The sequence below is a fragment of the Patagioenas fasciata genome, chromosome 21, assembly GCF_037038585.1.
Source record: "Patagioenas fasciata isolate bPatFas1 chromosome 21, bPatFas1.hap1, whole genome shotgun sequence".
Taxonomy (NCBI): domain Eukaryota; kingdom Metazoa; phylum Chordata; class Aves; order Columbiformes; family Columbidae; genus Patagioenas; species Patagioenas fasciata.
The window spans coordinates 5,831,213-5,857,171 of record NC_092540.1 but is presented as its reverse complement, the minus strand read 5'-3'; the positions used below and the strand labels follow the sequence as shown (position 1 = coordinate 5,857,171).

General features: G+C 47.5%; 1 protein-coding gene across 1 annotated transcript in view; it reads left to right on the top strand.

Annotated features, from left to right (window-relative positions):
- Positions 1 to 25,959, top strand: part of LGR6 (leucine rich repeat containing G protein-coupled receptor 6) — a 120,142-nt gene that overhangs the window by 24,999 nt on the left and 69,184 nt on the right. Inside the window, exon 2 of the mRNA XM_065854471.2 lies at positions 21,226 to 21,297. Coding sequence (XP_065710543.2) covers positions 21,226 to 21,297 — 72 coding nt within the window. The remainder of the gene's footprint in view (positions 1 to 21,225; positions 21,298 to 25,959) is intronic.

The window sequence follows — 25,959 nt, the reverse complement described above, 5'->3', positions numbered from 1 at the left end:
TGTCTAGACTGCCTCTCCTTTTGATGGAGTTGGAGACTCCCAACAATGAAAATCTGGCTGGGCTTTAAAGACTTCCTTTGATTTTTCCAGAAAGGACTGTAATCCCTGTGCACAGTCTGGGCTACACAAGAAATCTGGTCCTTTGTAATTTAGTACAACTGAGAGAGAAATCATTGATAGACCTCAACTTGTCGGTCCAGACAGCTGTGCAGATAAATGAATGGAGGAATGCTATGGAAATTGTGCAAGCAGGATAAAATATACCCAGTCATCCAGACAGTACAAGCCTAACTGTCATCTCAGAGTCTAGTTTATTTTCTTTATTTACCCATTACCTCAAAGTGAATATGCAACAGCGAATAAGTCTTTTATTCACAACAGGATAGGAAGTTCTTTCCAAACTTGGATGAAATCTGCGGCTTTCAGTCAGAAATCACAGTAGGCAGCAAGTCTACGAGTTAAGAAAAGCTGAGCTGCTTAATAGTAGGAGGATAGGTGCAGGGTAGAAGGGGTATTGTTTTGATTAACTTCATTATTGAGGCAAACAAAACTTTCCTGATTCCCTGGAGGTAGGAAATGCAGCCTTACGTCAAAAATGTAATCTGAAGAAAGAGCTTATGCAATTAAAGATGCAGGGGCATCACCAATTCTACAGCCTTGATATATTCTCAGGGTTCAGTATATATAATACACTCCCAGGTGTCCCTGGGCATGGTAGGCCAGACAAAAAGAATATGACAAGAAGCTCATAGTCCCTGAATGACCTGCTGCATCAGAAATGTGGCTTGCTCAGACCTTGAACCAAACAGCCACACGGGCTTACAGCTGGCCAGAGTAAGCAACCTGACGTTTGCACGTAGCTTGGGTACTTTGCTTTGGTTGGAGATGATGAGACATGAGTAGGCAAAATCATCTTTATGGTGGCTGAGAGACCTGAGCAGGTTACATTGACCAACTCCAGGTGGTTTTAAAACTGATCTCCAGGGCTGCAGGCCAGAGCTGGAGAGCTGTGCTTTTAATACAAAGCCTGCTTTCCTCATCTTCCCAACAGGCCAAAATGCAAGACGGAGAAATGAAAGGTGATCATCAGGAAACCAAGTGGGTGAGCAGCAGCTGAGTCTTGCAGTTGTGGTGCTTTGTCCTCCTCAGCATCCCCGTCCCAACAGGGCAAGAGTGGCTCTGCTGAAGGTAGCTCATCAACAGCGGCTCATTCTCTCGAATGCAACTAATGTCAATCACTAAAAACAGCTTGTGTAGGGAGGACGCTGTGGTTGAAAGGTCTGAGCTACCACTGCTCCTCCAGCACAATGAGAAACATCTGCTTTAACAACGAACCGATAGGAAGGGACTGTGTGCATGATGAATGGGACAATTATAAAAACCTGTTTAAAACTATCACATATTTCCTCAGCAACCAGGGTGTGATTTATCTCCACCTAAAGTGCATACCTAAAATAGACTGTATGAATCACACAGTAAAAGGGCTTCTTTCTCTTCATGGGACTATAAAGGGAATCCAAAGTCTAGCTCAGATGTAGACGTGCATTGTAGACAGCTAAACCGAGGTGATGAGATTCAAACGTCCTCCTCTTTAATAAGCCCAGGAATGGGAAGATCATTTAGTGAAGTCTTTAATTAATTGGTGATAAAAGCTAATGAAGCTAAGAAATCACTAGTAACTGTCTTTAGTGTGGCCAAGTTTACAATTTCTCAGAGTTCATTTCCATTGCCTCTGGGGAGGTGAAGCAGCCCGGGAATTCAATGGAAGACCTTTCAGAATTTCATCTCTCTAATTTGACATGTCGTTTGTGGCAATTCAAATACTCTGGGACTGATTTTACAAGCTGCTCAGGTTGTTCCATGCCCTGTGAAAAAATACTGCTGTTGTCCAGGAGTATTATTATAAAGGAAACTTGTAAATTCCTAAAAAACATAATATAAGATTTTGCAAGGTAACTGCAGTTTTAGATGGGCCAAATGGCAGGACCAAATACTCAAAGTGTCTGCCTCCAGCCCAAAAGATTATTTTTGTTTTATCTTCTGAGGATTCTCTTTCCAAACTTCAGATGTCTCTGATTTGCAGTTTTGTGAAGACATTCTCTGCAATCTGATTTTCAAGATCAAGAGTAATGGATGCCTTTTTTCACAACAGCCTTACCTGATTTCCAAAACCTTGATGTACAATGGAAATAAGCCGTTCTGCTTGCACACTAAAAGAATGTGAGGAAACCTGTGGCGGAGCTAAGGGATGTACAAACCCTCCGGCTGGCTTTCAGAGGTGTTCTCCAAGTGCTTTCATGCCAACTCTGATGACAGATAAAGGAACCCAAATCTGGCTTCCAGGGCCAGTGTGGTCACCTGCCCAACGGGAGAATAGAGGGGAGCAGCATTGTGTCTCCATGGCCAAGTATAACAAGTACTCATTTTCTAACTCACACAATGCTGGCGTAATGCAAATGATCTTTTCTCCTGAGATCATGGCTGGGATGACAGTACTTCGATGACATATTGATGGAGACAAAAATCAGAAATGAATAACGTTATCCTCTCATTCCAAAGAGCTAAAGATTGTGCAAGAAGAGCCAGTCCCTCATCCCCACTCACATAACTGAGAAATTGAGTGAGTGAGCCAGACGGAATTTAATAGCTAATTACTTTTGTAATGCAACAGCAGCCGCTAATAATCTCCAACACTTGAGAAGCAGGCGATCTAACAGGCCAAAAAATGGCAGAGGTATGGAAGACCTGCTCAAACACAAGGCCATCACCATAAAATTAAATCATTTTTTTTGTTCTTCCCTGAGAACAAGCTGTGGATTCTTCCAACAAAGCCATCTTTAATGTGGACAAATCTGAGAACTAATCAATAAGATGAATAATAAAATTTGTCAGAACCAGGTGATACTCACACGGCTTCTAAAGGCATCCAAGTTTAAGATTAGTGACCTACTAACTATCCCACTTAGATCATTGTTTAAACCAGTTCTGCTGTCTGAAAAATGCAAGGGAACAAATGCAACACCTACTTTTGAAAAACCTTCTGGCGCAATCCAGGGAATCACAGACCCTTAAGCCTATTGGATAGAGCGAAGCTAGAAGTAAGGATCAGAATTAGTAGATAAAATGATAAAGGGTAGATAAGGCAGGAGATAAAAGAGCGTCTGAGTAGAGGAAACCATATGTTGAAGTTGCCAACAGGCATCTGGTCCAACCGACAATAGTTTCTGAGTTTCCAGAAAGTCTCCAAGATGAGGTCCCATCAAACTCAAAGAAATTCAGTTGCTATGGACCGATGACTGGTTAGGAGAGAGGAAATGAAAGAGGGCTCAGTGGGCATTTTCTGAGCAGAAGGCAGGGGCAACTGAGGACCAAGAGAGTATTGCAGGAACCTGTCCCTCTGCCGGATGACAGAGCTTGGCCAGCAGAACAAAACAGGCAAAATCTGGCTTTGTTTTTCTGTTTGAGAAACACAGGGACAAACTGCTACTGTGTGCACACACCTGTATGTTGTGTGGATGTTATGATTATGTGAGAAAGCGTTCATGGAGGCAGTACAGGCAGGTGTGTTCAACAAGACTGGGGAAGGGATATGAACAGAAGCCCTATGGGGAGAGGCTGAGGGAGCTGGGCTTGTTCAGTCTGGAGCAGAGGAGGCTTAGAGGTGAGCTCAGCACTCTCTAGAACGACCTGAAGGGCAGTTCTAGCCAGGGGGGATTGGGCTCTTCTCCCAGGCAGTCAGCAATAGGACAAGGGGGCATGGGCTTCAACTCTGCCAGGGGAAATTGAGGCTGGAGATGAGAAAGCAATTCTGTGCAGAGAGAGTGGTCAGCATTGGAATGGCTGCCCAGGGAGGTGCTGGACTCATCGGCCCTGGAGGTTTTTAAACTGAGATTGGCCATGGCACTTAGTGCCATGATCTGGTGAGCGGACTGGAGTTGGAGCAAGGGTTGGACTGGATGATCTCTGAGGGCTTTTCCAACCCAGTCCACTCTGTGATTCTGCATCAGTTTTGTCCTCATGGTGATCAAAAAGTCAGTAGTTTGTTAGACAGTGTTCAGGAATGGCAGGGAAGCTGCATTGGTTCTAGTCTCTAGAACTATGTGGTAGATCCACTGAAGTCAAAAGGGATGGTTGGAGGTCAGGACAACCTTCTTTCCAAATGGTAATGAAATACATATTCTCATAGGTTAAGGATCCAGAACTTAGAAAAGACACAGCAAAAGAAAGAGAAAGCAGATCTGTAGTAGCCACAGATCAGTTCTTTTCACCAGCCTTGAATCCCAACTTCCCTTGGTTGCTCCAGCAGGTCCTGCTTTACTGCCCCAGCCAGTTGCACATGCCTTTGACTCGGGAGCTTAGGAAAATGTTCATTTTACCAGGCCTTTCCTCCTGCCTCTGCTCAGAGCAGTTCCCACGCTGCAAAGTACTTTTGTGGAAAAAATCAACTTCAGAAGGGGTTTTCAAGCCTTTTGTGTGTGCGATGTGCTCTCACTATGTGGGAACTGCCAGTGAAATGGTTATAAAACCATGGTAAGTGGCCCCGTCATGAAAAACGACAGAGAGTAGACATATCACGTTCTACTGCTACTCCCCTGACTCTTCTTGTCTTGCCAAAATAGCAATGACTTCACAGAAACTGTGTCTCCTGCTTCCTCATTCCTGGTCCATCCTAGGTCAGCGAGACCCAGGTCCCTCTGAAGGATATCTGTCGAGGTTGGGTTTAAAGTTCTCGGTATATTTGATGCTGAGGTGCTCAAAAACTGAGGCATTTTGTTGACAGGTACTGCTGGTGCTGGTTTCTTATGAAATCCAGACTGTATTGAGGTGCCTACAAGGAAGCTAAGCTCTTCTGAAGATCTGGCTCCCAAACAAGCAGCTCCTGGCATGGTTTTCCCAGGCAAGTGCCACACACTGAATTCTGCTCAATGGGAGAGAGCAGTTTCTGGTTTAGGGGTATTTTTTAAATGGAAAAATGCATTTTGTCCTCAAATTGAATATTTCCTTCAGAACATAGTGGTGTTTGCCAGAACGTCTCAAGTTTCCACTGGGAACATTGAATCGTGATGAATAGGCTGGCGTCTTCCAATGCTCAGTCAAAGCACTTGGCTGGGTCAAACAAAACCATATTTGGCTTCATGGTGACACTGAACTCTATAATGGGAGGCACCTGCTTGGACCTGTAGCTCAGATAACAAACTGCTAACAGTTTTCAAATTGGACCCCCAGGGTGACTCTGGTGTGATAAAGACTTTAATGCTGGGAATTTGTTTTCCATGATGAAAACAGATATTTAAGGAAAGCAAATATTCTATCTCAACCTTTGCTTTTGTTCTGAAAAATATATTGGGAATATTTCAGGCAGCCTAATCAGATTAGCTGGCCTTTCATTGGGGCTTTTCTGGTCCCTGGCTGGTGGTCTTTGTAGGTGGAGATGGACAAACCGTAGGGAACAAGAAAAAAAACCTAGAAGAAAATACTCCAACTGTTCTCACAAGCTGAAAAACAGAAGTGTTTGTTCTCAGTGGAAGACAATGTTTTGTCTGAACTGATTTCAAGCAATTCAGTCTATTTAACTGGGTCAGTTCATCTGAAGAAAAATGTATTTCAAGGGACTTTGTGAAAACAGAGCATTTTAATATTTTCAGAGTTTTGCAGCCTCTGTCTCCACAGATAATTGGAAAACCTGACACTGATTTGCCAAGTCTTGCACTGTCATTCCACAAGCTTCTTTGGCACAGCAAATGTTAGTCAAAGGCCTTTTACCCATCTCTGCAATAAGCAAGTTCATTGCTTAGTTCCATTTTCTGCTGGCCGAGTCCCCAGCACAGCAAAAAGTGAACAGAGCAGAAAGCAAAGACTGACACAGTGAATTGGGTTGAATTCATGTCAAGTCAACATATGGTAGGACACAAATTGCCATGTCTTAAGATATCTCTTCAGATCTTAACACAGAATAATTCCTCGGCAGCAAATCAAGGATGGCATTTTTGTTTTGCTTCTCCTTGGACTTTTTTATCTATATCAAAATCTTACTGTGCAACTCAACATCAATAACAGTTGCCTCTGGTGACAAGTGGCAGATACCGAGAGTTGTTCTCATTGGGGCAATGGTGCTTTTGCAGGGCCCTGCATGGGTTGGCATGGGCAGAACTGGAAGCTCAACAGCAAACCTGGTAACAGCTGCAGCGTTTTCATCTAGTGAGTGTGAGCAGAAAAACAAAATCCTAGGTTTGCAGGCAGGAATGCAATGTGTAAGCCGCCCAGCAGATGCTCCTCTCCAACCATGGAGAGAAGGGCAACCAGCTGTGCACATGGGGGGGACCATGGACATGGGGATAAGTTTGGAGCAGAACATAAGGAGATTTGACACCCACCAGCTGATCTTAGAGCAGAAATTGGACTGTGGGCTGAGAGCAAAAGCAGCGATGGGCTAAGCTGCGGTGCCAGCTGCAGACATGCGAGGTCGCGCTGCCAGTGCCAGTGGGATGAGGAGCTATTTGTGCCTCTGCCTCTCTCTTCAGGGCGGCTGCAGGGAGCATCGCTCCGGGTACAGCAGATCTGGGCTTGTTGCTTTCTTTTCCCCTGCTGTCAGGAGGATTTACAGCTTGTGGTAGGGAAGGCGTCAATATTAATAGAGCAGAACGGGAACGGAGTCCTTTGAAGACACAAACTGAACGGAAGGATGGTCTGGCATGGCTGGGACCTGCACCCTGCAGCCAAGCCCTAACAGCCTTTCTGCAGCCTCAACTGGGGCACCAGCATGGAGCCCTGCAGCGCCGGGGGCTGCTGCTTTCAGGGAAAAGACAGTTTCTGCTGAAACCACTGCCCTGACTGCCTTGGCCAAGGGCCACAAGGCTTGTGGGCATAGTCCTCCCAGCAGATGTACACATGCTGGAGGTGATTGGGCAGCACACAGTGACCTGCTCTCACCACAGCATTTTGCTGTTTGGTTGGTTTTGTGATTCAGCTCCCAGGTCTTCGCAAGTGGTGAAGCTCATTTTTCCTTGTATTCCAGGAATCTCAAGGGCCCAGTGAAGGGAAAGGACCATTTGAGTGTCCCATGGAGAGACAGTGGCACAGCTGGAATCAGGGCGGTCAACCACTTCCAAACCTCCTCCTCCCAATGCCATCTGTCCCCAACCCACCTGCTTATGGAGTGTGTGTAGACACACATATCACCGTAGATGTAGGCACGCCCTTCACGTGGTAGGACACGGTGATTTGGCTCCACATGCAGCACCTCTAAGAGCTGCCTGACTATTTTCTGTGATGGTGCTTTTCTTAGGGCTCTTCATTTAACAGGTAAAAAGTAGAACGAGTGCCAAATCTGAGCACCAAGCACAAGGACTACTTGAGTTTACGTTGGTCCCAAGCAGCTCCCTAGATTTGAGAAATATTACTCAGAGCATGGCTGAAGGGGCGCAGGCTGGTGAGGAGGGAAGGGGCGGATGTGTCAGATATCAAAGCTGGCTGAGTGGCCTCTGTTTGGTCTGGGGGTACCACAGCAGCAGCGCTAGGAGTTGACTTCCTACCTGGCATAAGAAAGTGCCTCCATTGTCTCCATAAAGCCAAATATCAGTGTTCTAGGTCACTTTTTGGAAGATCAGTTGGCAAGGAACTGGGCAGGGTTGATTACAGGAGCACAGAAGGCAGCACACGCGTGATCGGTGGCGATGCCAAAGCTTTACATTTGTTAGTTTCCTGCAGCAAACACCAGTTCCTGGAATCACAAGAAGTGAGTGTCTTTCCTTTGAAAAAGGCATTTCCCAAACCTCCGAAGGTTCAAAATTCAGAAAGCAAATAAAAGAAACCCAATATTCTTCATTGTTAACCCTTGTGCCCAAGCAAGTAGGCAATATCCAGAGTCATGAAGGGCTGGTTTTGTTAGAGTGAAAAGTAAATTATAGGAGCTGGGTGTACTCTTGATATAATCTAATATATTTACCAAGAACACATGCTGGAGCCTGTTCCCCTGTGCACTGCAGAACAAACACCACCAGCCTTGCTCAGAAATCCCACACCTGCCCCTCCATGCCCAGGAAACTCTGCCTTCTGTCACCAAGCAGCTTCTCCCAGACCGAGCTCCATCACTTGCAGCCTGAGCCCAGGGCCTGATACTGCAAACCCTGCACCCACACAGCCCAGGTTCCTCTGTGGGAGTGGGTAGCAACTATCAGGATGATACTTTTTAAGTCTGGTTGTTAAGATAGTGTTGACTTCTGGAGACTGGATGTATGTGTTTGGAATCTAAAGTGCAGCCATCGCTGGAAGGGAATTGGAGTGCACTGAGGTGGTTGCCTTGAAAATTTGATGTCTCCTAAAGATAAATTAATATTTGCATCATTCTGCAAGCATATGGGGCATTTGAACACCGGAGATGGACATCTCTGGTGTTGAAAGCAAGACTGGAATTGCTTGCACTATTATGACAGGAATGCACAGATGCAGGTGGATATAACAGGTATGACTCTGTGCCTGGAGACTGCACCTCCCACCAGCCCTTTCCCTGACCTACCACCACTTTGGCTCTAGGACAGCTGTGACCCATGTCCCATCATGACAGAACTCGGTTTGCGATTGCATCTGCGAACAGGGACCAGAGCAAGCACGAGGTTCCACATCTCCAACAGAGACCAAGTTTCAAAGATTCCCACTGACAGGTGAGAGCCCATGCCTCTGCTGTCCTCCGGGCACAACACTGCTTTCTGTGCAAGAAGCTCAGTCACTGCTCTGGGTTCACAGTGTTTGGATTGCCTAATTCTGAGGACAGATCGCCATCTCCAGCCCAGGCTGCATTTCACATTTCAAGCCTTGAGAAGCATAGAGATAGTCCTGCTGCAACGAGCAGTGCCAGCTGGGGACACCCACCGTTGCACCTCTCTTCTGCTGGGGCACGGACAAATGGAGAGGTTGTGGGCACAGTCCCAACCCCACTTCACAAAACACAACCCTGTAGTTGCCAGAAGCAGTGTGAGGACCACTCAGAGGATCCTGCAGGACCATGACCTTTGGTTTGTGGCAATGAGGAGCAGCTCAAGATAACGAATGGGCTGGCTCGGAAGAGGACATCTGTACAGCACCTGTAGAGTCTGCTAACAAGTGAGGTCTCCCCTCTGCTGTCAGGAATCATCCATCATTCCCCGCAATAGTACGGGTTAGCATTTCGCTTTGTGGCTGTGATGGTGGTGTCAGATTCCCCCCACAATGTTCAACAGATCAGTGGGCTATGGGAGCTGTCTCAACACTAAGGCACAGGTCAGAAGACTTTGTCTAACTCTGTGCCCCAGTCTTTTGGGGCAATGAAAGGCTACTGATCCCAAAGCTGAGTCCAAAATGTAGGGAACAAATGACTCAATGACTGATTTCCTCCAGAAACATTTTGCACAATTGAACTGCACAAGACAAAAGCAAGATCGAACTGGAGCTGGACAGGAGTGCTGGGCCAGCATGGGCTGTGGTCTTCAGAGGTGCCTCCTTCCACGCTACAGAAACAGCAAGAACCACAGGGACCTGGAGCAAGGCAGGCAATGGCTGTGGAGATAGTTTATGCAGGATCAAGCTGCCAGCAACCATTCCAACCATGGGAAGGTGTCTGCCCATACCCCAAGGAGAGTGGCCACATCCTGGGTGGGAAGGGAGTCAAAACCTGCAGTATTCCCTAGGTTACCCGCACAAATGCCTCAGTCTCTGTGTCCAAGGTCAGCTCCACTCAAGCAAGGCAGAGAAGTCATCCGAGGTTGAGCATGCAGCTGAGCATTCTGTCTCCACACAGCAGCATCCAGCTCCTCTCTGCTGCTCCCCTTTCTCTGCTCCTGTGCTGGGCTACAGGTGAAAACCCCTCTAGCCCAGGGTGTACAAAAAGTGTCACTAACATCACTTGGCAAGATACATATCTGGCCCCGAGGAAACAGATAAAAACATATCATGATATGGGAGTGGGATTGCAAAGGACAAGAGGTGCACATTCAGGCAAAAGGCTGCCAAAAGTGTGAAGCAGAGAGGAGATTGCAGCAAAGCTGAGAAGACAAATGCTGTCCTGATGCTGGCGGGTTGCTTTGCAACTGCCTCGTGGCCTGTTGTCCAGCCTCCCTTTCTTGCACACAGAGGTCTTCAGGGCATGCTGTTGGGATGTGTCCTACCCCATTACCCACCAGCACCAGAACTGCTTCTCACTTGGTTATCCTCGGTCTTCTCATTATTTGCATGACTCTGCTCTCTTGTTTCATCAGAGCTTGCGTTTTACTTAAAGGAAGTCTTTTATCATTAAGCCTTCTTTCTCATACTTTCAGTAATTTTGTCTAGCAGGACTGGGATTAGGAGTCTGGCCATAATTTGACTTGAGAGAGGACTGCAGATGGAGGGAGCTTCCTCAGTTCACAGGTGCAGCTCCTGGTTCTTCCAGACTGCTGACAGATCCTCAGAAAGCAGACATTACTGCAGCTGCTTCTCATTTCTTGCACAGATGTTGTGCAGGATATAGCAGACAAACAGTGTCCCGTTGATTACGCGTGGACTGGATTCACATTTGATCCCCCAGGATCTCGGTCTTTCCCAGGCAGAGAAGTGCCTTGGACTGCGAAGAAAGGGTGAGGCTGCTCCTATCTGGCTCCAACAAGCCAGGTGAGGGCACCAAGCAGCAAGGCTAGAGAGGACACCTCCTTTGACATATGCAGACCTCTAATTAACCAAGGAACATGCAGGCTTCATGCCCTTCTCAGGATCGTCAGGGTTGATGGCAACAGAGACTTTGTTCTCCAACAGCCTGGATCTTGGTAACACAGGATATTTTCCTCCTGATGAAGAGCAGTGTCTGGCAGAGGAGAGGGGCAGCAGAACGCACCGGGAGGTGCTCACCCATGCCCACCTTACTGATCTACCAGCACTCAGGGGCTGTTTCCTGCCTTGCTCCCAGAAGACAGCGCAGCTTGACCTCACTGGAGGGAAAATTTTAGGGTGCGTGGACAGGATTTGGACAGTGCTGTGAGCAGCAATCCCCTTCCAGGCCAGCAACAACCCCCCTCTGAAAACCTCCACACGGTCCCCAGTCCTCTCCAGCACTACCCTGACCAGCATCCAGCCTGAAAGACACCTGCAGCAGACAGACAAGGCTGGATGCCTCTGTAAACCAGACACCCACACATTGGAGCAGCCTCCTGGGGATCTCCTCCCCACCCACCTCTCCTTGGCCCTTTTCCTGCTTTATTCTTCCATCTTTTAATACATCGGATGTTACTCAAGCCCACGGATTGTTCTGCCTTTTGTGCTGGGGCAGACAGACAGGCTCCCCAGACAATAGACAGGCTTCACCAATGACTCGGAAAGAGAGGTGGAAGATTTACTGCCATGAGGTAATTGGCTGGAGGAATTTAAATTTTCTTTGCTTCAGGAACTGCCTCCATTGTCCTGCCTTGTCAGCCAAGTGGAGGTAGGAAGGGTGCAGAGCACGGTGTGCTTGTGACAAGCAGGATTTTGCCTTCTGAGCGCCAGCTCCACTCACAGAGCAGAGCACCTGAATCCTTGGGCTGTGAGTGTTTTCTGCCTCTGGGCGCAGCTTGCCCCACCTGCTCTGACACTTCCCTTGCCAGATTTCTCAACCATGTCTGGGTGGTGAGCCCCCTCCCCCTTATTCAGAGCAAAAAAATGTCCCAACCCTTTTTCATTTAGCCCAACAGTAGGAATAAAAATGTCTCCCTGATGTCTTTGATAATGCATTAGAACATGGGCAGGCAGCATCACACACCAGATCATACAAGTGCGTGGGTGCATGGCAAGGCCAGCGGAAAGTTGGTGCAAAAGGTGAGGTCTCATGGGCTGTGTGGGGGTGAGAAGGTGTTCACTTTCAGCTGGAAGAAACACTTTTGCAACTTGCAACTGCCCGCGTGGTGTTTTTGAAATCCCTTCTTGATGTGGGTGTAGTGGGCATGGATCAGGAAATGCTGCACTATCTATGCTGGCACTTCATCATCCGTTTTGCAGTGAAAAGCCACCTTGTTGGGGTCCACAACTTCAGGCTGACACATTGCTTAGATTCTGGACTGCTCCAGACCAGTACTATGACTTCTGTAAATGGTTGGTTTAAGCAAATATGGACCCACTCTTTGCAGTTGCACAACTTTGTCATGTCACCTCTGGGCTCCTGAGTTTTCCAGCTATCTGAAGTCATGTCTTTGGACACACTTAGGTCATTGCACAAGGGAGCTGGTTAGAAAACTAACAAGAGGCTTCAAGATTACCTTTTTTGGGGGGTGGAGCAGCCTTTAACACACTCCTTACTCAGCCCAGAACCATGGTGGAGCATCAGGGTGGGGAACATGCTGGAGACATGATCCATATGCCCCACACAGTGTCAGCTCACGTCAGCTCTTCCACATTTGTGAATGTATCAGAAGCACATTCAGGGCAGTCTGAGGGCTCCGGACAGGACATTGTTATCCCTCCAGCTTGGACAGGATTGTGTCTCACCTCTAGCCTGGTTTCTACACACCTGGACCTACATAGTTGGCTGTCATAGATAACATCTGAGACTGACCATTCGTGAACCTTCCTGGGAGCATCTCCAGAAATAGCTCCAGCCCAGCTACCTGCTGGGGAGTGTATAGGAGCTGAGTGCTAGAGGTACCTATAAAGGACAGTGATGGGACTGTCCCATGCTGCTCTTTGAATGATGGTCATCAGCATCTGCCCTTTGCCAGAGGCCCATGAGAATGAGGAGAACAGCCCAGTGTTTCTTCTTAAGATGCATTTTGTCTCCTGATTTTCTGCCTGTGTGAGCTTTACATCTATCCCTGGTGGATGCCCCAAAAAATATTCCTGATAGACATCCCTGGTGTGCATAACGTCAACTTTAGTCTGTGCACCACAACAGCTCTTGTGCCTGGTTCGTAGGGGAAGGTCTACAGACAGAGTCTCTGTCCTGTGATCATGCCATGGCCTCCAACACCTCTTGCAGATAACAGTGGGAGTTGTCTAGTAATATCCTATCTCTGCACGTAACATCAGTCTTGTGGTTTTCTGCCCTGGTACCAGCAGGAAGACCAGTGCTTCTCAGTTTTTGTAATGCCCTAGATACAAGACCTACATAATATAAAAATAGCTATTTTAAGTTGTATATATGCTTCTGAATTTTCTCAAATCCTGAGTTTTTCTCGCTTTTCTTGACTTTGTCCCCATATGCGGGGTCAGCCATTGGTACTCAGGGCAATAGCCACGGTCACCTGTGAATCCCACCCCAGAGCCTGTTCTGCTTCCTTGAGTAAAGTGATGCTTCCCTTCTCACTCTGTCAAAATCCATCCTCCTACATAGACACACACAGACAAAAAAGGAAGGCAGGAACACATACAAGAGCAATTTTTTTTTTATATTTCCTTTGCTCATTTAACATTGTCCTGGGCAACAGCAGAGGCTCATCCATCCCTACAGCTCTGGCATCACGCCCTTGTCCAATTGGACTGAAGGTTGGGATCCTGTTTCCAAAGACAAGTGGTCAATCCAGCTGCTGGGGGTGAGTCCCTCCATGCCCTTCCCTTCCTCAGGCTGGGTGGCCAGCAGCAGCTCCAGGAGCGTTGGCGTCGGCCGTCACCTTGCATGAGCCGATGCAGACAGGACATTGTAGCCCAGCATAGACAGTTCTGCAAAACACATCACAGACACCGATGGCCGGGCAGCTCCACCACAAGGACATGTTGTCTGTCCTCCTGGGAGCACGTGGTCTTAGCTGGACTTTTAATTCTCAGTCCACACACCAGTATTGTGGTACAGGAGGCTGGAAAGAAGGAAAGAGGGCTGGGACAGGAGTGTTTCTGTCAATCCACCAGATAGCTGGGCGTAGGATTCTGAAAAGGCTGACCATCTCCGATCAGCACCAGCATCATGTCACCAGCAGCACCTAGCACTACCCACCTCCCAGGAAATGAAACAGGGAAATTCTGTGTGCTTCTTTCCCAGATGAGATAATTAAAAGTTGGCCATGCCACAAAGCAGAATGGTTTAAACTATTTCTGGGACAGGTTGAATACAATAGAAAACCAAACTTCAGTTCCATAAAAGCACCTGCCAAGCCCAACTCTAAATATAAATCATCTGCAATGCCAGACTATCCCAAACTTGAACTGCTTCAGAGTGAATTATTGCCTTCCGTTCCTGCTTGAGTGCATTAAATGTATTCAGCCTTGTCATGACGTGATTGTTCCTTCGCTTACTTGTTTTGGCATAAAGCACACCATCTCCAAGATGAGAGAGCTGAAAAGCAAGGCCTGAACACTGCCTCGTTGCTATGCAGGTGTTAGGTTATAACATTATTTTCTCCTTTGGAGGCAGCCACTCTGCAGATGTTGTATTATTGCTGTTTGCAATTTTCAGGGCCTTACTTCAGTTTCTTTGAGAATCCCTGCACGGGTAGCCCTCTTTCGTGATGACAGCTCCTCACAGTCACGACCAAAGCAGCGCCATAAACCGGATTAAAAAAACAAAGCGCAAACCTGAAGGGAGGTTTTGCCCTTTTTGAAAAACTGCCTTCTGATCCAACCTCTGCCCCGTGGTACAGTGACTTCTGGAGGCAGTTCCTTGCTTCTTCCCAGCAGTGTCTCCTCCATGTGGCTGCAGCCTCTCCTGCCAAGCATCTTCCCCTTCTGTTTTCCACTGGCTGTGCACCCCACACCTTCTCCCTTCCTCCTCTGCTGTTGAGGGAAAGCCCTTCCCCTAGCAGACCCTGTGGGCCCTGGAGTGAGATGGTCCTCACTGACCACCTGGACCTGGCAGATGGTTCTTAAAAGTTATTTCTGTTTGTTCTCACATCAGCCATTCCCAGGGGCAGAAGTGCATTGCTCCTCTGCTCAGCACCTTTCTACTCTCATGCGCAGAGGGCACACAACACGGTGTAGAGCCAGGGCAGCTACAGCGGGAGCTGGAAGTGGAGTGACCAGAGTGACATGAGAGTTGTGCTTGCCATAGGTCACCACTATTCACTGCACAGACCAGACTTCTGAAGACCTGATAGTGCAGGGATGGGCTCAGTTTCAACCTGGCAAACTAACTTTGGCTGAGTTTTTATTATTGAAACTTTGTGGAGATCTTGGATAGGGCCTACTCATGGGGGATGATCTAAGATGACTGATCTATTTTCAAACATGGAGAGGTGGGAGTAGAAACACGTTCCGCTCTTGCCTACTGCAGTGATATGGGATTGAAGGAGGGCTGCTGCCTCCAGATATGGTGTAATGCAAATTAGCTTTCACTGCTTTGATCTCTTTATCTTCCCTTTCTCCATTTCTTTATGGAGACTACCTTTATCATAGTTTTCAACCTGCAGGCTTTAGGAAAGATTTCAACTGGCTCTATGGCTCCAAGTGCCCTTCTATCATCGGCCCCAGCTTTACCCCAAGCAATTCAGACATTTTGTGGTGACCTTGGAGATTTCAAGATAAAGAGGAAAGGAGATAACAAGAATGTTTGTGAATCACTCTAGTATAATCCAAAGAATTCCTAAAGCCATCATTTGTTGCCTTTGGGCTTCTTTTCTAAAGGTGCTGTAATTGTGCATTTTCCACTGGATGCTAATGAGAGTGGCCAGAAGATAGGGAGAGACATTGCTCATCTCCTACTGATTTCAGAGACAAGCGTGTTTCATGCCTTGAAAGAACAGGTCTAGTGTCAGACCTTTCCAAGGTAAGGATGGGCATTTTGATCTGGTTCGTACAGCTCCCCCAGGAATCAAACTGCTAGGCTGGGAGGCCTTAATGCTGTAATTGTGCAATTAATTAATCAAGAGGATACCAAGTCATTAGCTTCTCCCCACAATCATAAAAAATTCTGCTCAACTGTCTGAGTGTAAGGAGGGTGTTTTTTACCATTTTACCATCCAAGAACCTACGTGTTTGGCACCAACACTGGGAGGAGTCAGGTTGAGTCCGCACTGGGAAGAGTGCACATTAATATCTTGAACATCTTGGAAAATGGGAAGGTATTCACGTAGTGGAGCAAATCAGGTTTGAGAAACTAGTCATTATTTGCGATTCCTAGTAGCTTCCTGTAGGCTCAAAACCTTAGGACAGCAGTCAGATATGTTAGTAGGGGCAACCTTGCCTTCTTACAAAAAAGCAGCACAAGGTCTATTTCCCTAAATAATGAAAATTCTATCCAAGTGGCTTGGGCAACATCTGTCATCACTTCCAGCTCTTGCCACATGCATGAGCTTTCACTGAGGTACCACAGAAGCCAGAAGGAGGGTGCTGAGTGACAGAGGGCCCCATGGAGGGCATTTCAGGGGACTGAAGCTAATGACCAGACTTTCTGCCACTTTGGAGTACAGAGAGAGGTGGCTGGGGAATGTCTTCTCCCAGCCATAGCTGGGAGCTATATAGGAAAGCTAGGAGCTTTGTGTAGGAAAACTCCCAGCCCTGTGATGGCTTCCAGGAGAGCATCATCTCTCTGCCAGCGATGGGCACTTTGCAGATCTTGAGCTAGATGCACAACTGGCTCTGTCGGTTTTGTGCTTGTCCTTGGTCAAAACCGTATCACTGCAGACTTCACCCTCAGTCTCTCCTGACCAAGCAACCACAATCTCATTGTGTTACTCCAATGTGGCTTCAATCTGTTTTGTTTTACGTCTGTTGGCTTCTGTTTGTGTAACTGCACATTAGAGTGCATCTCTGGGGAAACACTTTGCTTATATTCTGGGAAGAGGTATATCAGGAGCTCTGGGGGTGATGGGCAAGGTTCATCTTTCCTTGCTTTTGTGGGCAGCTTTTAGACACCTTGAGTTTGCGTGAGACACATCAATCCCACTGTCCCTAGAGCTACGTCCTGAGGACATTGCTTAAGCCTATCGTGAGCAAGTATCACGAGGTGCCCTTCATGCAGAGCCACATATTATAGTATAAAAAAACTTCCCTTTTGGCCTAAGAGAATATAGTTCCACAGGGTCCTGCAGGTGCCTTCGCCAGAGCTGAATGGAACCTTCTGGGACTGGGCTGCTCCCCACAGGGACATCCGTGGCTCCATATTTCAGAGCACCAGCAGCACAGCCTGCATCCCACCTGCCCGAGCAATTATGCCAAAGATAAATTCCTTTGATCTTTAAAGCTCATACCCTCCATGAACTAAACCACTGTGGTAACCATCTCATAGCACTGTTAGAGGGCATGGCAGACAGTCCTACCTGAGTACCCAAAGCATGGTGTGTGTCACATCATTTTTTGTTAAGGAAGATCAGCTAATCAGTGAATAATCAAAGGTTGCTCATGAAAGAAGGCGACATCAAAGCAAATAATTTAAGGAACCCCTCGAGGGCCAGAGGAGTTGTAAGGTCTGAGGCTGAATCACATGAGCTCAGTTTCCATGAACTGTGTCTCAGTTTTCCTGCTGGTACAAGTTAGAAATTCTTACGATAAATGTTTAGAATTAGTTGAGGAAGGGGGGGATGTTAAATCACACTAATTATAGCCATGATGGCTTTGGTGCAGTGCCATTGGGAAGCATAGGTAATTTCAACACCTGATGCAAGAGGCCTTAAAAGACATTGCTTCACGGGTAAATGGGGGCGATACCAGAACAAGACTTTCAGCTCCTGGAGTAGCGGAGTGGTTCACTCTACTGTCAGCATTTCAGATCACAGCCATGCAAAATGATTTGACAACAAAAGGTTTCCTGTCTCTACTTGATACCTTGCAGAGAGGACAGATGGGCCAGTCACCAGGGAACCAGGAACACAGGAGCTCTGGGACGGGACGGCTGGTCCCAGTGCCCCAGTGCAGTGTGCTCCCGTGAACTCAAAGGCAAGGATGCAGACTGTTCCTTTGCTGGTCCTACATTATAAGCCTGGGTGAAGCTGCAGCATCCCTATCCTCTCCTACCTTTCTGATTTTGTTTAGATTTTAAAGGACTTTGGGATCTGAATTATGTTCTTCATGTGTTTCTATAATGCCTGCCATGGTAACGTCTCCATCTTTGTAGTGGTTTCTCCTGTGCAAATGACAATAGTCATGTTTAGACATGAGTGACTCAAAATCTGTTTGACTCCACTGGATGCTTGTCATTCAAAAGAGGGAGCTATTTTGGAAAGCCAAAGTCATTGAGAGAGCTGAGAAAGGTCAGAGGAGTCTCTAATCCATTTAGTCCACACATCCCTAATCCTTCTGACAGATGTTGTAAGGAAAAAAACAATCCAATGATGTTCAAATACCATGAGTTCCTTATAAAATTAACTAAATGTGGCTTGCTGAAGTAACCAGCCCCAAACACTTGGAGAGATAAATAGCTTCTCTGATTACTCTGGCAGGAAACATTTCCACTCTTGCATGCACTGGGGATGTACCTAACACAAGAAACTTTACTAAGAGGAAAAGCATGAGCTTGGGAAAACACAGCAACCAGTCAACAACATCTTTACATGAGTAATAAGTCAAATATTTACTCCCACAACACTTGAAGAAAGAATCTTGTGCCTCAGCTTTCACACAAGCATGGACAACCTGTGGAGCAACATCTCGTACTTTTGTGGCTAGCAAAATCACTGAGGCCAGGACTGTGCTCAGGAAGCTCATTTCCAGCCCTTGCAGGTACTTTCTCTTCCCTCACATCATCTGCCTTGCACCATCCCCTCCATGATGTCCTCAGACCATGGGCAGTCCAGGAGATCCATCACGCCAAGCCAGGTGTGAAGTCCGCTGCTCTGGAGGAGCTGACGTGGGGCTGCGGTGGGATATCGCTCTGGGGAGCTAACAGTAAAGCCGAGTTGTTGACACCGTATTTGCCCCACCGCTCGTTAGCTAGCGGACCACAACCAGGGTCTGCACTATGGGCCTCCCCTTTTCAGTATGGCGAGTGTAGATCTGTTGCACTCGACTCCTGCAGGACTGCAAACCACCAGAACATCCAAACACCTCAAAATATCGGTGACTTTTGAATAAATTAACCCAAAATATTCCCCATACAATAGTCTTGGAAAGCAGGGCTGGATTTTAGTTCACTGCCCCATGAGAAAGAGCCCCTTCCCTCAGACCCGTCCATGGCCACGAGCCCCAGGGGTGCAAGAAGGTGAGAGGGAGGGGAATGGGGCGTTCAAAGAGAAGTCGTGCCAGGCAGAGTGAGGCTGCCGGACCGACAGGATAATCGTATTTCTCCTCTACCTTTTGGAAGATTTCTTCAGAAAACAGTGCATTTTGTTCCTCTTCATGGCGTGGATCAAGCAGGGGGAAAGAAGGAGCCGAAACATTTTTAGCCTCCCCATTTGCACCAGGTACATATTACAGAGCTGCTGGGTGGGACTGGTGCTGAGGGTCTGTGCATCCCCGTACCCTCTGTCCCCCTGCCCAGGGGTGCGGGACAGGTGACTGTCCCCATCATGCCGAGGACAGGGCTGAGCACCTGAAATGCAGCTCGATGAGGTTTGAAAAGTGAGCAGGCAAGCAGTATTCCCTGCACTGCCAGCGGAAGGCTACTTAAGGAATATGCCTCGGAGTTTCAAGGAGATATTGGATGTTTCATATCTGTGTTTTGTTTCGTTGCCTTTCATTTTATGTTATTTTTCATTATTTTTACATTGTTTCACAACATGTCAAAACATCAGACTGATTCATTACAACATAAACAGGAGACACTTTGATGTAGGAAAAAAGATGTTTTAATGGGTGCTAAGTAGCAACTGCCCTTAGGGATTTAAAAATAAAAATAGAAGCGGCACAAAATAATATTTTAACCCTTCTGTTGTATCCTGAGATCATCCAAATATAGAATGCAGCATTGCGCACAGAACAATGCAGACAATAACTTCATTTTTGTGTTCATCCGGAAAACAGAATTTTGAATTCTCATAGGTCTTTGGGGGATCTTTCCATCACTTCTTTTGTAGAGGAGAAAATTACAAAGGGGAAAAAAAAAAAAAAAAAAAAAAAACCACAAACCAAACTTTGCCAGGAATATGTTCAAATAGGGCTCATGAAACTGCAGTTTTGTCAGAGGACACATCTCCAGAGAAACCGTAAAGTCAGGTCTTAGACCTTGCTTAGGTGTAACCTGCCTTGACCAATGCCAAATAGATTTGGTCAGAAAGTTGGGGGAGAGGAGTGGAAAATGAAGGAGGCTACACCCCCAAACATTTTAAGCCTCTTTAGTAGACACTTTCCAAACCTTACTGGTGTCCTGTCTATACACAATGATCAAAAATAGTCCATTCTTCATCATATGACTCTACCCAGCACCTCAGATGACATTTGACTAGGATTGTTTGGCTCAGGGGATATGGTGCATTCCTTCTCATTGGTTTTAACCACATCAGCTTATAATTCAGCTTCGTATTTCCTCATAGGTGCAAAAATTGATGCGCAGTTGCATTCACTTGGACGGAGCTTCCTCTAGAGTTGGGTGACTTGGCAAGCACAGATCTTCCATGTGCAGCTGGTCATGAGGGCAGAGCTGTGCTGTCAAGTACCAGACCTCCTGAAGAGCCTTGTAGCCCAGGAGCACCCTTGGTTTTTCCAACTACCAGCTGGTCTGACACACCATGTGCCGCAGACTTTGCTGCTGTTATACCCTAAGATGATGACAGCTCTGCAGTGGGCAGCTCACTGTGATGCTGTGATGTGCCAAGGGCTTAAGACTCAGCAGCTCCACTGGATCCTTGAGATTGCAGCAGAGTCTCTGCCCTGCGGGTCTGTCAGACCCTAAGCAGATAGGAGGTGAGCCTTTAGCGGGAGATGACAAAGACTGAGACAAGCACAATCAAAGAGATTCTTCCCACCCGCTAAACTCAGAGTTTGTCAACCACAGAGCCAACCTCCATCCCCCGTTCCTGGCATTGCTCTCCAGTTTCTCCAGTTTAGAGCACGCCTGTCCAATTGGATGTGGCCCTTCTTCCGTGGCTTGCTTTCTCCTCCAAAGCAGCTGCAGGTCCATGCGCTGACAAAGCTCCCTGTGGTGACTGGCATGACCAATGGTCACAGAAAGATAATTTTGGGCCCAGGGACATACTCTTACTTCAGTATCACTGGGCTTCCTATTTGTGTTCACTCTCCAAAAATTGTGAGACACTAATACTGCTTGTGCTGTCCTCTCCATCCTGTTGCGGGCAGAGCCTGGGCTGGGATATGATGCTAATGCTGAAATGCCATTTGCAGGGCCTCCTTGTATTCACTTTTAAGAGAGACGGGACACAGAGCCTGGCACTGGGGTTTATTCTGTGCAGACCACAGTGTTATTGATCAGAGACTTCTGTCTTTCTTTCCCACTAGAGATCTGAGCATGAACAACATCAGCCGGCTGCAGCCCCGCACTCTCCGCCACCTTCGCTTCCTGGAGGAGCTGTGAGTTTGGAGCGGGGCAGGGCATGGTCAGGGTGGGGGCGGACACTGGAGAGGGTGCCTGTGGCTCTGGCAGCAACCCCGGTGTTGCCACTGCGGCTACAGGCTGAGATGGAAGGAGGCTGCATGCTGGGAGAGGGGCTTTTTGCTACTCTGGCTGTAGGATTTGATTGAGGACATTACCCTTAGGCTGAGACGGTGCGTGTGCCAAAAGCCAACATAACAGAGGACCCAATCCACTATGCAAAAATCAACACTGTACCCCAGAGCAAGGCCAGCAAACAGGGAGTTTCATTCACCCTTCTGCATGCAGGGTCCCCTCACAGCCTCCTACAGACCAGAGACACATTAGCTCCAGGGCACATCGCAGTTCAGATGGCAATGACCCCAGGCAATCAAATTCCAAAACATTTGCCACTGAGGCTGGCGTGTCCTGTTGTGCACCGGTGTGCACGGCAGTCTGGGCAGGCACACTGAGGCACAGCAGCGAACACGATCCCCGGGGAGCAGCGTGTGTCTGTGTCAGTGAAGGAGTGCCTCCACTTCTGAAAGTGTGAAAATTAACCGTCAGCATTAGAAACCACTGGAATCCCTTGAGAGCCCCAGAACTCGGAGCCTGGGGGGCAGAAGGTTGAGGTTGGCCATTTCTGCGTGGATAAATTGCACCTGTATGGTCTTACTCCACTTGACCATGAGAAATACCTCCAGGTGTTATTCTCATACTGTTGCTTCTTTCAACACAATAACTTCTGATGGAAAATGCAGTTTCTTCAAAACACTATTATTACATTGCATGAAATACTAATATTATGCTGCATTTGATGTATGTGTTGTAAACTTACTGTATATATAACACTTACTATACCTTAATCTGTCTAAATGAAACACTGACCCTACCAAATCAGTTCCTGCAGCCACCGCCACAGATGACATTGGCACTTCAAAAATTGTAGTTTGCAAAATGTCACAATTTCCTACATAAAAGGTGTTTGCATTATCCTGAAAGGAGACATTTTCATCTCCCAGGTTTACTATCCCACATGCATCAGTATCCAGTGCCACAGCGTGATGCCAGTGGTGTGCACAGGTTGTGGTGCTGACCGACACCTTACTGACACCAACCCCTGCACTGCGTGACCACCTGCAGTGCTCGGCCACTGGGAAAAGTCTGAGCACTTGGAAATCGTACTATAGGTTTTTGACTTCAAATGGTCTCGCAACTCATCTTCATCTGTCTGCAGTTTCTATTCATTAGACTTCTCGGGACCCCAGTTGGCCAAACCCCCCTCTCCACTGGGCATTTGAAGACTGAGCAGGAGTAATTTGAGCTGCCCACAGAAGGTGGCTTTTGCAAGAGCTTGCATCCATCTCGCAGACTTTCTCTTTCCATTTCGTCAACATCCGTGTTGAAGTACGGACACTCGGAGCTTTCACTGGGGGTAGTGCAGCTTCTCACACACAGAGACCATGCTCTGTTGTGCACAATTAACAGTTGTCTTGCTGAAAGCAATCAAGTTCTGATTAAATGTCGTGCACAAACAGAAAGTCTCAACCGGCAATGAATAAATATTCATAGGCTCCAAAAGAGCCAGCTTCCCACAGCCAAAAATAATTATGCATGAAACAGATGAAGAGGAAACATTTAAACAGGAAAATCTGAAAAATAATTGGAAGTTGTCAGAGAACATTCTGCTGGAGGTTCAAAATGCCACAAAAAGCAATGGTATTCTGACTGGAAAAAGCATCAAAATAAGGAGAAGAATTGGAAACAACAACATCATGTACCTATACCTAACCATCCCTGGAGGTGTTTAGAAGACGCATAGATGAGGTTCTTCGGGACATGGTTTAGAGGTGGACCTGGCAGTGTTGGGTTAATCATTGGACCTGATGATCTTAGAGGTCTTTTCCAGCCTAAATGATTCCATGATTTTATGCATATCCAGTTCATGCTTGAATTTGACAGCAATAGTACAGTGATCCTATTCACAGAAATCAAGCAACTGGTAGGAAATCAAGCAAGAAAGGATTTTTTATATATTATCAGAAATCTAAAGTTACTCTTTCAGCAACAGCACCTAGGCAAGGATGGTGTGTGTATACACATCATTCACAGGACTGTCATCAGCCTCAAATACAACTTACCTGGCATTTCTCATCTACAGGGATTTTGGGTGACCTCACAGCCCCAGCCTGCCTCACACCCTGTTATATTCCCTGTTACATCCTTGATAAACTGGGGGAGTAACAGGCTGGAGGACACAGTAACTGAACACAAAACTGGCAAAATTAAACTCCAGGTGAACAACTGATGTTCTGGGGCTTTGGTCAACCAAGAAAAGTTCTTTGGCATGAAACAAAAATAAATCGTTTTATTTTCAGGTAACTTCTTAACCTTTACTCTTTTAATTTGGGTCACACTTGAGAAGAAAAAAAGTATTTCAAATGGTATTTGCTTTATTGCAAAGATGATTTAAATAAGATACTTCAACATTCTGAAAAAAATCACAGGTTCCTCAGCCAAAAACATTTGCCAGATTCAACTCAGACTTTCAGATCTTCTTTTCAGGTAACCCAGAAAATCTTGTGTGTTAGGGACATTTTTACCTTGCTCTAATGCTGAGAAACATCCTACAAACTCCTGACACCCCTGGCCCTTGAACACACACGAGCATGACCCGTAACCCTCGTCCTCTCTGTAATCGAAGTCCATGTTCCCCTGGCTCTCCCACGAACTCCTCATAGCTCCGTTCTCCTGCTCTGCCACTGCCAATCTTCTCTCATCAGATCTCGTCCCAGTAGCCCAGAGTCACAGCAGCTTGGAAGAAAACTGGCATTTCACACATTTTACAATTCCTCCTCTTTCTGTGCCTCTATCTTAGCACTATCTCGGGTTCTCCATGAATCTGGAGTTTCATGACGGTCAGAGATCGGCTGAACTCCAGGCTCAGCTTATGCACAGAGCTGCAGTTCAACTGAGGAACAGGAATACTGGGAAGGGAAAATAAAGCTGTGAAAATGGTTTAGAGGAAGCACATGTGTCCTATGGACACTGAGGATAAACATGCCGTGTTCCACACATCCTCCAGGTTGCTGTGGAGCACTGTGAATCCAGGTTGCTGGATCCACCTGAGCCCCAGACATGTCAGTCCTCTGCAGGCACCCGTGCTGGTGGGGACATGCAGGGGCAAGTGAGAGCAGAGTGGCACCTGAGGGTCTTGAGAACAAAGGAGCAGTGACCCAGGCCACACCACAATGTCCAGCCAGGCTGTGTCCCACAGGACATTTCTGTGATGGCTCAGCTCCCCTCCAGAGACCAAAGGGCCGCGACCAGCTGTGCTGCGGTGGGGACGCAGATGAGGGCACCAGGACTGCTCCAGCTCAAACTGTGTGGTCTTGGTAGAGCCACTGCCCTGCCAGTGCCTCTATTTATCCACCCATCCAGTGAAGAGAACGGGCCTCTCTGGACCTCTTGGTCATTAGTTTTTACCGAGAGCTGCTCAGAAGGTGTCACGGACGTGATTAGCACTCATGCTCCAGTCTCAGCCAGCTTTGAAGAGGCAATGCCACTGAGGCCTCCTCTATGATGGGTCTCCATCAGTCTGTGCTCTCCTCTGTCACCATCAGCCTCCGGCTCCAGCAGGAAAACGGCGCAGAGACGGGAGGGTCTGTGTGGGACATGGCGCAGTCGCAGCCCCAGCGCCCACCAGTCCTGCCCTACAAAGAAATCCTCCAGTGACAGAGGTGTTCAGACCTGGGCCTCACACAGGCAGGGAGCAGTCCAGAGTTTAGTGTGCCTCCTCTTTGTTTCTTTCTTCTTTTTTTTTTCTTTCCTTTCTTTCCTTCTTTTTGGCAGCAGGAAGATTGTTTAAAGTTGCTAATAAATTCCAGTTAATGAAGCCTGAAAAGCCAGAGCTAGGAGCCAAGAGAAACAAGAGCAATCAGCACAGAAGGAATAGAAAGAGGATCCTGAAAGCCAGCCTGGGAATAATAACATGTTGAAATGTGTTCGCCGGCAAGGGCTTTGTTACCGTGCTTTGAATCCAAACACAAACACTTGGTGCCAAGAAGAGAAACTGCAGCCAAAGGCAGGTGTTCATTGCCATTCACCTCTTGCTTCGGGGCACAGCGGCAAGATCAGACCCCTTCCCAGCCACTGGCTCTTTCACCTGCCTCTTCTCGGGCCCCGAGGGCAGAGGGACTCACCGTCATGGGGAGTGCCGGCCTCTGCGCGGTGCACACGCAGCAGGCTCGGCACACACGCCATGGCCTCCCCTTGCAGGCTGTTCCCCTGCCCAGGAAGCTCTTGAAACTCAAGGGACTGGGGGCCAAGAAACAGCATAAAAGCAAAACAAAATAAAATGCAAGCGTCCACGCTGGGGATGCGAACACAACAGCCCTCTTCTCCTGCCCTGCACCAGGGAAGAACCCCATTCCCACTCCTCTTCCCATGCAGGTGCAAGGGCTGGTGGAGCCGCCAGGGACTGCAGAACAGCAGCACTGCTGCACTGTGCCTGGGGCTGGAGCACCCGCCAGCTCCCACGTCAGCTCCCAGGCATCTGACGTCCGTCTTTGGGGGTATTGTCCAGCACAGGGTCTCACTCCAAGTCAGTCTCATTCTCGTGACAGGCAGCACTGCAGCAGTTCTGGCTTTGGGGCATGACT